Genomic DNA, 12,883 nt, shown 5'->3' with positions numbered 1-12,883 from the left:
AGTCGCAGCCCGAGTACTGTTCCAATACTAAAGTCTGCATCTGGCCGATAACGGTCATAATACCCGGATGTGAATGAAAGGGGAAAAAATGTCCATTAAGAACACTGTTGTCTGTATCCGCAGAGTGCAGCTTGTTTATTGTCCATCATTGTGCATTAAAACTAACGATGTTTTAATTACAGGCCTTGCTCAATATTATATATACCATTTCTAATTTTAAATGAAAATGAAACAAAAGCGTGTTAATTGTAAAATACTTAAGTCAAAAACTAAATTAAAACGTATTAGCGAGACCAGCTGACGTGGTGACGTCATCAAGTCAGCTGCTGTTCCAATTGCGGAAATGTCCGTTCTCCGTTCTCCCGAACCTGCGAGTCAGGACTCCCGAGTCTGTCTCCCGAGTCTATTCTCGCGGGAACACAAGTCCGTTCTCACCGTTACAACGAAAAAAGATGAGACTGGCGCTGCAAAGAAAAGACAAGTCCACACAAGAACGCATATTTAGAAAAGCCAGAGTGTGTAAACAGTCTAGTCCACAAAACGGAACAGTTAATGGCGCTAATGCAACCTAAAGATGTTTGCCAACCGTCATTAAAAGCAAAAGAAGAAGAAGATCCACTACTAGCCAACCAGAAGCATATTGGGGCGGTTCATCATACGTCATTGAAGAAGTTGAATTGGTTTCCGGGTCAACGTTACTGGGACAACGCTTTTTTCTGGTCAACTATATCAAGTAGTAAAATATGAATCGAATGGTCTGATCTATTAGGTTTCAACGGATCGCCGTAACGGTAACAAATCATGGATATTCCCAATGCCCCCGAAGGTGAGCAGTAGCGTCACGTAACTCCAAGTTAGCGTTAGCTAACCTTACGTTGTACAATTGTCATCGTACGCTAGCTAGCTACCATGCTACCCTAGCTAATGTTATTCAACAGAAAACATTGCTCCTGCACGTGCCGCACGTGAAATTACCAACGTTATGTATGTATGTGTGTATGTATGTATGTATGTATGTATGTATGTATGTATGTATGTGTGTGTGTATGTATGTATGTATGTGTGTGTGTGTAACGGTTCCCGGTGCTTCAATAAATAAGTGCAGCATGAACAATGACAGACGTTAGCATTGTAGCGCAATAGCTAACCGTAACGCTAAGCGTTGTAATCGTTAACGTTAGTTCTTACATTGAATATTCACCTACTTTCCTGGCTGAATTCATTCATTTTATTTTACATTCAAATTTACGGGTCAACCCTCTTCCCCTTAAAGCGTTCATTTGTTAATCAAATGTGTAATGTATGGGGCGAGGGTAGAGCGAACTAATAAACATGGATATCGAACATTCGTGTGATCTTGATGTGGATGCTCCCTTCTCAGACTCTGCAGTTCTCCACCTGTTTTAGATGTTGGATTCTTGGACATTTAAATGCGGAATGTTAATCTCTTGTTTTTTGGAGAGATTAATACTCATAGAAACTCCTCTTTGCTATGAGATTGTACAAATATTACCATGTTTACCTCATGCAACATATCCCTTTGCACAGCTTCAATTGAGATTAAAAGTTATTTTAATTGTTATATTTGTGCAGTTAGACGTGGCTTCATAATAAATATAAAATTGCGTTTAATATATTCTGGTGGTGTCTAAAACGAGCAAGGATTTATTCCACAAGAAGTTCCTTAATAGGAAACGGATTACTTTTTAATCTTATTCAGATTGGTATAAAATAAGCACGAGTTCTTGTGATTACCTACTGCCTTTTTGGATGTTTGTTCTTGTCCCAGCTGCTTGGCCTCTGACCTTTTTTTTTGCCTCTTCTTTTTTCCTGGTGCAGATCAAGAACTGAGGAATGTCATTGACAAGCTGGCCCAGTTTGTCGCTCGGAACGGGCCAGAATTTGAAAAGATGACGATGGAGAAGCAGAAGGACAACCCTAAGTTCTCTTTCCTCTTTGGGGGAGACTACTTCAGCTACTACAAGTGCAAGCTGGCTCTGGAGCACCAACGACGTATGTAGTGACAAGGACAGTCGACCATAAAACCCTAATTTGCACCTAGATTTGTTTGAGGGGTTGGGCGCCCCCCTATATAGTGATAGGGGAGAACACAATAGGGCATGAAGTGCTAAACACGTCATTCGATTTATAAAATGAACACATACTAATGTGTATTTAGGGGACATAAACTGCTTATTGAACTTTTCTTCTTGATCCTATTCCTCCTCACGCATACCAAGTCCATCGTAGCCTGCCACATCAGCTGTGATTTACAGTACAGTAGCAATAAAACAAGATGCTTTCTTCATCTTCTGGGCCGTATCTCTATTTGAAAGCAGAGTTTGGATTGATTTGAACTTGAATCTGTGCCTCTTATTGGGAGTGCTCTTTGTAAGTCACTAATGCAAAGTAACAGTAACCACGGATAAGCTCAGTACACAATGTTTCTGTCAGTCAGCTAACAACATCAACAACATGTTACATATTCTGAGTAGTGCAATGGATTATAAAACTCCCGGATTCGGCAACAAATCAGATATAGCAAAATAACGTGACATCCCTGATCATGTTTTGCCAATGATGCTAATTGATGATGATTGAACCACACAAACCTCTCCATAATTGATCTAATATTTTTGTTGTTGTAGTTAAAATATAATTGCTCGTTGTTTTAATTGCATATTTTGACTTAATATGTCTGCAGATAACAATCATAATGCCAAAAGTAAACCGTAATTGTTGGATCAGTGTCATCTGTTTCACCACTACATACTTCACATGGCCTTTATCCGCTGCTTCTAATGGCACTTTATTATGTCAGTCATGTGCTACCACTGAAATGCATTACTGTATTACCATTTGCTTTTCTTCACTTAGATCCTTCTACCCACGATGGGGAGGAGTATAACTCTGAAGGTATTTATTGGGAACCAGATATGTCAGCGTCAAATTTGATTTCCACTTGGGAGGCTTCTTGCTAGTTTCCTGTTCCTTTTCTATTTGAGTTTGTGAACTATTTACTGAAGATATCACTATATCTTCTTGTACTAATGCTGTATGTTGAAACCTTCTGGTTTGATAAGACAAAAGAGGAGACTAAAGGCTGGTTATTAACTGTCTGCTCATGCTCCCGTTCATATAAAGGGGCGGAGTTTGCAGCATCTGAGCATTCGCAACGTGGAAAAGTCTGCTGTCAGCAGAGCATTTATAAATCATATCGGACAAATGTGTAGACACTAAAGCCGTGATTCAGGCTGTCCAGTTTACACTACAGAGTCATTAAGGACGGATGCTTCTATGAGCAGAGCTATAATATCACTGCATCATCTGTGTATTCTATTAAATCGGCGTGTTTCAGGAACGGACCTGGGCGCTAATGAAATACTTCTGTGGGAAATAAGTACTTGACCCCCTAAGAAAACATACCTCGGTACTTGGTGAAGCAGAGAGGTCAGCCCTTCTTCTTAGTTGGTCAGCAGTCTTGCATTGCTTGGCATCTCGAAGTTTTACATCCCTTTGTAAGTGTTCTAGGCCACTTCATGACCTTAATGTTGTGGGTCATTGTCGTGTTGGAGGACCCATCCACGACCCTTTCACAATGTGCTAGCTGAGAGAAGGAGGTTGTCTCCCAGCATTTCACGGTACATGGCCCTGTCCATCCTGCCCTTGATTTGGTGTTCTCACAGCAGAGAGACACCCCCAGAACAACGTTCCGCCTCCATGCCTGATGGTGGAGGTGGTGTTCTTGAGGTTATAGTCAGATTTCGAGTTGAGGTGATACCAGCTGCAGGATCTGAATCCATTATATAATATTGTGTTACCAATGGTGTTCTTGGTGACCGTGAATGAATGAGTGTGAATGGGCGAATGATGTGGTTTTAAAGCGCTTTGAGTGGTCGGAAGACTAGAAAAGCGCTAAACAAGTACAGTCCTTTTACCATCTCTGAACGCACAAGTTCTGAAGGCCAGGGGGGTGTCCAAGCTTTTTATAGCAAGGTGTACCTTAGAGTATGTGTGCTACCTCAGAGCCTCTGATCTTTGTGATTGAGGTTTGAACATATGTCCTTACAGCACTTTGGTACTACGGAGGTTAAAGGAAGGTTGCATGTCCTTTAAATTATTTTCCCTCTTCTGCCTTTATTATAAATGCTTAATCAGGTTGCTGTCTATAAGCCAAAGTCTCACATTTGAACTTGAGGTCACTTACATTTAAATACTTTTGTGTATATGAACTATACCCTATATTTCCTGTCTTTTGTTGCAGAAATGTACATCCCAGGCACCAAAGAAGTGGTTGATATCCCTCCTCCGACGCTGCCGATGATTCCTCAGCCCGCAGTGCCGTCTCTTGATGAGCTCATCCAGCATAGCCAATGGAACCTGCAGCAGCAGGAGCAGCACCTGCACACACTCCGACAGGTACAAATACATCTGGAGTGTTCATTCCTTGCTTGTTTTTCTAGATACCTTTTTTACTCAAGAGCAATGCTCTTTTGAATTCATCTGATGCAGAGCTTTTCAGGGAGCGTTAGCAGCCAGAAGCAAAGCAAATCATTTTGATGAGGTGATAGCTTTACAGTGATCCAAGATGGATGGATTTATATATATATATATAAAATCATCCGCTACAGTATTTAAGAGAATGTACCGTGACGTTATTTGAGTTTTTAGTTTCTAATGTTTTGGTGTAATTTATCTTGCTGCAGTGAGCATCTCCTATGCACTCGTTCAGGCTGAACACACACACACACACACACACACACACACGGAGTGGTTTTTAGATGGTTGCAATCTTAAACTACATATCACTAAATCCTCCAGAGTGTTCTTCTAAGTGAGGGAATAAGGGAAGTACAATGTTTGCTCTTGACCTACCGAGGTACTACTTCAAATATTAAGGCCTATTACGGAGTATTGCTGTTTGTTTGGGAAAAGAGGAGTTCTGTAGTTCTTAATGACTTACCTTAATTTATTTCAAAATTACAATATACTGCTTAGTAAAACTGGAGAGGTACAGACAAATGAATATAAGAAAGATGAATATAGTCTGTCTGTATTATGTATGGGTGAGTTGGTTATTAAATGTTGAAACTAAGAAAGAAATGAACCCTCCTGGCCTCCCGGGGGGGTCCAGTGCAGTGTGGCTTCGGATGACTTTGCAAAGTATAAAAATGACAGAAAGAAGTAACTGCTATTCTTAAGAGTCTTGGAGGTCGCACTCTGTGAGTAAGCGCATGCACTAGACCAGGGGGAGTGACGGCTCGCAATAGTCGACCAGACTATCCGCACGCACCCGACCCCCCGATTTGACTGGTCCGGCCCGCCACCTCCTGGGCCACTTCTTGTCTTCCTTTACCAGAAAGCACTTTAGTTAGTGATCTTTTCTGCTTTTGTTCCAAACAGTTAGTTCCCATGGCCCTTGAAGACGCACAGTGGCAGGCCGTTGAAGAGTGGTTAAACTTTCTGATTCTTTCATCCTTCTGATAAAGGAACAAGTGAGTGCAGCCATAACTCTGGCTATGGAGCAGCAGACCCAGAAAATGCTGCTAGAAACTCAACTGGACATCACAGAGTTGGACAACTTGCTGCAGCCTATCATCGACACCTGCACCAAAGATGCCATCTCTGTAAGCCGGCCCTCGTAGAGACTCTTTTTGGGACGCTTATGTTCGTACATTCCTAAAATATAAAATGGCTCACTCATGTTTGTCTTCCTGTCAGGCGGGTAAGAACTGGATGTTCAACAATGCCAAGACTCCACAACACTGTGAACTAATGACATCACATCTTCGCAACCGCATCACTGCTGATGGAGCGCATTTTGAGCTCCGCCTTCACCTCATCTATTTAACCAACGACGTTCTCCATCACTGGTACGCAAACCAAAATATGTTCACATGGACTACTCGATAACCACGTTAACATAATACAACAGTATTTTGACGACTTGGTGTGGGACTCAAACATTGGACCAGCACAGGCTTTGGGTTCAGTATCAATTGCAGATTCACTTTTTTAAAGTTGATTCCACTCTGGAATGTGTATATTTAGTGAAAACAACATACACTGAAAGTTACATGTCATTTAGCTTTTATCATCAAAACGACTGTCACAGTGTTGGAATCAAACATTTCACGTCATAGAACATGTGATTGAATATGCACGCAGTCAATCAATTGTGGAAAAATGGAACAATTCATTTTTTAAAGTCATATGTGAAGTTAAGCTCATATTTGGAGGTTTCTTGAACTTCTGAGGCACACACAACACAGACACATCAGTGTGACGGGTCGGCCTCTAAAGCTAAACCCTCGGGCCAATAATAAAACCCATCTTGTGTAATGAGGCTTGCTTGGGCATTAAAAAGCGATTGGATATATTCCTCTCTGTAATGTGGTGCGTCTTGGTGTGTGTTCACAGCCAGCGGAAGCAGCAGAAGGATCTGTTGGCTGCTCTGCAGAATGTCGTGGTTCCCATCTACTGCACTAGCTTCCTGGCTGTGGAGGAGGAAAAGCAGCAGAAGATTACCAGGGTGAGCACTTTAAATAATTAGTGACATTAACATCATGCAACACTACTCTTCTCTTATTCTCCAAATAATTAGGATCTATCCATTCTGTAAACGTAGGTGGATTTTAATCTGTTGTTGAGTCAATTCAGTTTTAGGGCTTTCTTTTGTCAGTTAAAGTGTTATTTAAAGTGTGATTCAATAGTATGGGGAGAGAGACTCTCTTACTGAAGCTGCTGTCCCTTCCCAGTTGCTGCAGCTGTGGGAGAAGAATGGCTACTTTGACGAGCAAACTATTCAGCAGCTCCAGAATCCAGCTCTGGGTCTCGGCCAGTACCAAGTGAGTATATGAACTAATCATGCCTTTTTTTAGTTATAAAGCATCTCACACAATTTTACGGTCAACCTGAAAAGTATTTTCCAATTATAGTGAATTTGTTATCCATAAAATGGTGGGTGAGACTGTGGGTAGTGGGTTGAAGATTATGTTTGTAGTAACGATTGCTCAGTCAATCCCATCAGGCTATCAGGTTTGAACCCCGGACCTTTCTCTATGTGGAGACATTTCTAACCACCTCGCCGACAGAGTGATTTTGTTTCACTGATAACCTGATTAAATGTCCGATAATGTCCCTCTCTCAGGCCTCTCTGATAACGGAATATGCTGCGGCGGTGCAACCGATCCAGCTGGCCTTCCAGCAGCAGATCCAGGCTCTGAAATCCCAGCACGAAGAGTTTGTTGCCAGCTTGAAGCAGCAGCCGCTCTCTGCCTCGGCAGCTCAGCTAGCCCCTCTAGCTGAGATTGAAAATGCCCCGCCGATGAGCACCAAAGCTGGTGAGATCACAGGCACACACTCAAAGGCTTGATGCATAAATCCAGACCTATTGTTACTAAAATGCTAGGGTTGGCATTTTTTAACTGGTGGGTAAAACACAAGTTAGGTCTTACTTGTGGAAAGATTTTTCAAATCTCGTTAAACTGTTCTGCTGGTCTGTGATCTGCTCTACAATGCATGTTTGTGCTGCAATGTGTTGTTGTGGTTGTGGTTGCAGGTGGTGTGAAGCCTCCCATGTCTGTACTTCCTCCAGGAGAGTTCGATGGGGCTTCATCCAGACCTCAGGACCCCAGTGGGCCCTCCGAGATCACCTCTAACAAGCCTGGGTGGTACGACACCCAGCACCTGGGCCCATGGAATCCCAACCAACCGGTAAGTTGGGAGTTGTTGTAGTTGGGAGCAAATGTCTCAACTTCCAGCTGCATCCTGCACAAGTGGCAAGGGCTTCTGCATTGTTTTTTAAAAATGGAACAGTATTTTCAACTTTTATACTCTGTATGTGCCCACTTTCACAATGCCCTTCTCTTGCTTATCTTTACGTAGCCTCCTTTTGACCCAAACCAGCCACCCCCTCCCTGCCCTCCTTGGAACAGCCATGAGGGGATGTGGAATGAGCAGAGAGAACCAGGGAATTGGAGTGGAGGTCCACCCAGAGAGAGCGGCCCCTGGAGCGGTCCTGGGGGCCCTGACCAAGGCCCTCCATCCTGGAACTCGTATGACCAGCAGCCACCATGGGGGAACCAGCCTGACCAGCCTCCATGGGGCCAAAGGGAGCCTCAGTTTCCTCCACGCATCCAGGCATGTCGTAGATGGAATAGCTTTGCTTTTATTTCTTTAACTAGATCTTTTTATTTCATTGTTACTCTACGTTTGTAATTCTTTTCCATTGCAGCTCATGTACTCATGACTGTCCCCTTTGTCCCACCTGCTTTCCTACAGAGACCTCCTCATTTTAGAGGGCCCTTCCCTCCACACCAGCAGCCACCTCCTTTCAACCAGCCCCCACCCCCACCACACAATTTTGGACGCTTTCCGCCCCGGTTTATGCAGGACGACTTTCCTCCGCGACACCACTATGACAGGCCGCCGTACACCCCCCACCGCTTTGACTATGCTCCGGGAGATTACCCAGCCGGTGAGTACCGAGGCAGCGAGTGATTGACAGCTACTCACTTTTGCACATGTTGTATTTATTTACTCCTCTTGTGTATTCCATTTGCCAGACATGCCAGGTCCCCCCCACCACCATCCCACTCAACGAATCCCTCCCCCAAGTATGGCAGCCGATCATCCTCCATGGGGTGGAGGTCAGCACCCAGATTTTGGCCCACCCCCACACGGCTTCAATGGCCATTCCCCCCACGTGCGTCACCGTCAGCAGCAGCCGGTGCAAGACGACCCCAGCCTGGTGCCCAACGTGCCCTACTTCGACCTGCCGGCTGGCCTCATGGCTCCACTAGTCAAAGTACGTCCCATTATTCGGACACGATGATAACGTTGATTCTTTTCCCATCGACAGTGTTCATTGAGACTGATGGCCACAATGGACTGAGACCTAAAAGACAACATGCTCAGCTATTTAGACTCATTGGACTCTAACCTGCATGTTTCCTCTTTGTTGGGTCTATTTCTCAGCTGGAGGACTGTGACTATAAACCTTTGGACCCGAAAGACATTCGGCTGCCCCCCCCTATGCCGCCTAGTGATCGGCTGCTAGCCGCTGTGGAAGCTTTCTACAGCCCTCCATCCCATGATCGGCCTAGAAACAGGTAGACACACACACACATTGAGAATACATTAAAATTGACTAATTCTTCTGCCCCATTTGAAATAAAAATAATTCTTAACCTTCTTAAAGCACCAGCATTTACAGAACCCCATTTGCCACAGAGCTTTAAATGTATCAGCAGTTTGACTTGAATACTAGCTTTAAGCACTGAGACATTCCTATGAAGTATCCCTCTTCCTTCTTAATAATACATGGCCTGCAGCAGCGTGGTTTCAGTGTTGAAGAGCTGTCTCCATCTCCTGCTAGAGATCTGACTGTAGGGCAGCCCCCTCTTTAGAGGCATTACTTTAACCTTCATAACCGTGCATCTGGCCAAACCTGGATGGGTTTCAACAAAATACCTGGATCTGTTCAGCAGCTCGTGTGTCGTGCTGCTGTTTTCTGTTCCTAGTCTACAGCGCGCTGTGTTTATTCTTCTTCCAGTGAAGGCTGGGAGCAGAATGGCCTTTATGAGTTCTTCAGGGCCAAGATGAGAGCCCGGAGGAAAAAAGGACAGGAGAAACGCAACAGGTGAGCTCCACCAAGTGCCCCCCCCACCTGTTGTGGAATGAAATCAGAGCCCAGCTGACCCACAATGTGACGCTCTCCTCCCCCATCTCCTTCCAGTGGTCACGGAGGCAGTCGGTCCAGCAGTCACTCCCGCAGCAGAGGGAGGTCCTCATCTCGCTCAAGCTCTCGCTCCTCAAAGTCCTCCAGGTCCCAGTCTCGCTCATCCCGCTCCCGCTCCCGCAGCCGGTCTCGCTCCTACTCCCGATCCAGGTCTACCAGAACACATGTCCCTCATTCATACATATAATAGTGTAGTGCTGCTTCCACCATGAACCCAGCAGGGCTGCTCAGTAATCTACGTACCTTCTACAGGTCCAGGAGTGGATCCCGATCATCCCGGAGTCGCTCTCGCTCCAGATCCAGATCACGTTCCCGTTCGCCTGCAAAGAGACGCCATGGCGCCAAAACCCAGAGCTCTTCTCCTGGGTAAGTCCTTGCTGCTGTTGTTTTCCTGAGAGAACATTCTCATGCCTACTAGTAGTTGAGGTTACCAGCTCTCCTGCTCTCTACAGCTCCACATCCGTGGCGGCTGGCGCTCCCTCCAAACCATCAGGAGACATTAGGCTCGGTGAAGAGAACAAGGGCCATCAGCTGCTGATGAAGATGGGTATGCTTTAGAATATTGGCAGTGTTAGTGATTTGATGGTCTCCTGAAATGTAGGTGTGTACATGAGAACCACACGCAGTATACGCTCATGTCCTGCTGTTGTTGTGCTCTAGGCTGGAGTGGTTCTGGGGGTTTGGGGGCCAAAGAACAGGGGATCCAGGACCCCATCAAAGGAGGAGACATCAGGGATAAGTGGGACCAATTTAAAGGTGTTGGGGTGTCACTGGACGACCCTTATGAGAACTATCGCAGGAACAAAAGCTACAACTTTGTTGCCCGGATGAAGGCACGAGAAGAAGGTACGTGTTATGATGGAATGCTGCTTACTCTTAACAGCCAAGAGGATTTCTGTCATGGTGCTGGCCCAAAGAAAGACTGTCCTGAAAGTCACTTCAGAACCAACTGGTTTGTACAAAGTGTTGAGGAAACTAGATTTCTCTTAATTACCCATCACTCTGGTCGTAGGAGTCATTATCAAACCGATGTCTGTGCACTGTTTGGACAATTTAAAAAAAACATTTTCATATGAAAATAGTTCCTTAGTTTTAGTGACAGTAGGAACCTCCCAGTAGGTTTTTCCCATCCTTTAGCTCTAGAACATTCTTCTCAAACTACAGCCTGGTGAGACCGTACCGTCCGCGCCACCCCTTCCTATGATTTTAAAGGTCTGGCCCCCATCCGGTCAAAGTGGGCAGTATCTGAACCTGAAATGAGTTTCCTTAGAAGCTCCCTTAATCCACTGCTACATGTAAAGTTCTTCTTTTATTATCCTTGGGTGCCACTTTCGTGCATGAAAAGCTCTAGACACACCGGGCAGGACGTTAAACCCAATGTGCTGTTTTTGGTCCTTAATCATGCTCATTTACTCTGGTCTGTTAGATGAGCGGGACATGGCACACCCTCATGGGCCCACTGAATGAGAAAGATAAAAATTATACTCACAATAGTCCTTGTGTGTTTTTTTTACAATGGCTGTTGATGAGTTAGTGACATCACCATGCTCTTTGAATAACTGGATAGTCTTTTCTTGACAGTCAATCGGGAACCCCAGGAGACCCCCCCAACTGAGTGAGGTCATCCAACTCCTCCTTCCCTGTTGCCACCTTCACCAATGATCTGAATTTGAGTCCAGTCAAAGGCGTCTCCTCTCCTCAGTAGGGACGTGTGGAAGCGGTGAACTGGGCTGGACCATCATCAATAAAACTCATCAGCCCACTTTGCAGCGATGGGTAAAAGACATGTTGCTTTCACACAACGGCTGGTATTGGTCGTAAGAGCGTCAGACCTTCTACAATGTGCTGGCTGATAACATTCAAGCATTGAGAATATAAAGAAACCAAATGTTCTGAGTATTAAGGCAGTGCTTTTGGAAAAATGTTGTATTTTTGAGAAATTCCCCAGCAATGTTTTGTTTTCTTTCCAGAAACAATGCAGTGACAGGACTAAATAAAAATCCCTCGGACTCAAAAAGGTGCCTTTTTCTTTTTTGGGGGATTATATGTAAATATTGAACAGAAAGAAAAGAAGAAAAGGTTCAAATGTCTACCTGTATGTCTAATTATTGAAGTACAGCCTCCTTCGTAGTTCTGTAAAATTGGCAATAATAATAACCTTATCTTTTTCCAAAAATCAATCCGGATTTAAGGTTGACAAGATATTCACAGATTCAGACATAATTTTACCAATACGGACTGGTTTTACACCTACTGGTTTTACACCTACTGGTTTCCCTACGCGTGCGTGTTTCCTGGTTCCCACACATTCACAAACATGTTGCTGAAAATCTACAAAACGCATCACAAATCCATTGTAGCGTTCACAATTGTATAAGTGAGCACTACGTCACAACCACGTATGAATTTAAGAAAATCTATTGAAAAAAATAAATGGAGCGATGGAGATTGGAACGCGTGGTCAGACATCCCATGCTCTCTGCAGTGCGCCACAGAAACACAAACTTATCTTGTTTGTAAACCTGTTTTTTAGATCCATGATCCCCAATTGCATCAACAGATATTGTGTGCTGGAGTTCTAATGGTATTTGATGATAATAAATTCCATTTATTAACTTGTTTTTTATTCATTCATTCAGGTTCAAATAACAGTTTGCATGTCTCCGAAATCACACAAAAATATGGCCTCCTTTTCTCTACCATTAAAATCATTTATTTTCCTTGCTACAGTATCTCTCTCCTGTTCACTGTCAGACTGGTCCTTGAATCCAGCCACGGTTTAAACACACTGGAAAGGTGCAGGTGATCACACACTTAAGGCAGGAAGTGAAGTTAAACCTGAGACACAAGCGGCAGGCAATACAAAATAAAACAGGAAATAAACCCAAACCGTGACACTATTGTATTTTGTTACAAACCACTTCACCCACCATATCAAATACAAATAACAAAATTATCAAAAGTAATTAAAATAAGTATTTGAAACAAGTAATAGAATTACTGCCCAGCTCTGATTCCCAAAGAAGATGTAACACAATGGAATGACACTTAAATATTCTGACATGCACTTGAGTCCTCCTGTGACTATCCTTGACATTGGAATTAGTTGTCCTCAAAATAAATTATATTAGAGTAGTATTA

The 12,883-nt window shown here is 43.9% G+C and overlaps 1 protein-coding gene across 2 annotated transcripts; it reads left to right on the top strand.

Annotated features, from left to right (window-relative positions):
- The first annotated feature begins 646 nt into the window (after nucleotides 1-646).
- Nucleotides 647-12,417, top strand: cherp (calcium homeostasis endoplasmic reticulum protein). Of its 2 annotated transcripts, none has more exons than XM_062563471.1 (20): nucleotides 647-826; nucleotides 1,840-2,013; nucleotides 2,878-2,916; nucleotides 4,265-4,419; nucleotides 5,490-5,627; nucleotides 5,722-5,873; nucleotides 6,421-6,532; nucleotides 6,759-6,848; nucleotides 7,151-7,343; nucleotides 7,562-7,716; nucleotides 7,909-8,142; nucleotides 8,284-8,479; nucleotides 8,568-8,809; nucleotides 8,980-9,113; nucleotides 9,557-9,643; nucleotides 9,740-9,892; nucleotides 9,995-10,108; nucleotides 10,195-10,289; nucleotides 10,403-10,588; nucleotides 11,324-12,417. In XM_062563471.1, the coding sequence occupies exons 1-20, from the start codon at nucleotides 802-804 to the stop codon at nucleotides 11,359-11,361; spliced, it is 2,712 nt and encodes a 903-aa protein (XP_062419455.1). In that variant the 5' UTR covers nucleotides 647-801; the 3' UTR covers nucleotides 11,362-12,417. The 2 variants fall into 2 exon arrangements, with proteins under 2 accessions (XP_062419455.1, XP_037325969.2); XM_037470072.2 differs by having other exon boundaries at nucleotides 648-826; nucleotides 7,888-8,142; nucleotides 11,324-12,415.
- The last annotated feature ends 466 nt before the right edge of the window (nucleotides 12,418-12,883 follow it).

This window comes from Pungitius pungitius, chromosome 7 (genome assembly GCF_949316345.1).
Source record: "Pungitius pungitius chromosome 7, fPunPun2.1, whole genome shotgun sequence".
Lineage (NCBI taxonomy): Eukaryota > Metazoa > Chordata > Actinopteri > Perciformes > Gasterosteidae > Pungitius > Pungitius pungitius.
Note: the sequence above shows the minus strand (reverse complement) of the source record. Positions and strands in the feature narration are given on the sequence as shown.

Coding starts and splice junctions, on each gene's coding strand:
- cherp (XM_037470072.2), top strand. CDS start 802: ATGGATATTCCCAATGCCCCCGAAG. Junction 8,810..8,979: donor TCATGGCTCCACTAGTCAAA/GTACGTCCCATT, acceptor TCTATTTCTCAG/CTGGAGGACTGTGACTATAA. Junction 10,290..10,402: donor TCAGCTGCTGATGAAGATGG/GTATGCTTTAGA, acceptor GTTGTGCTCTAG/GCTGGAGTGGTTCTGGGGGT.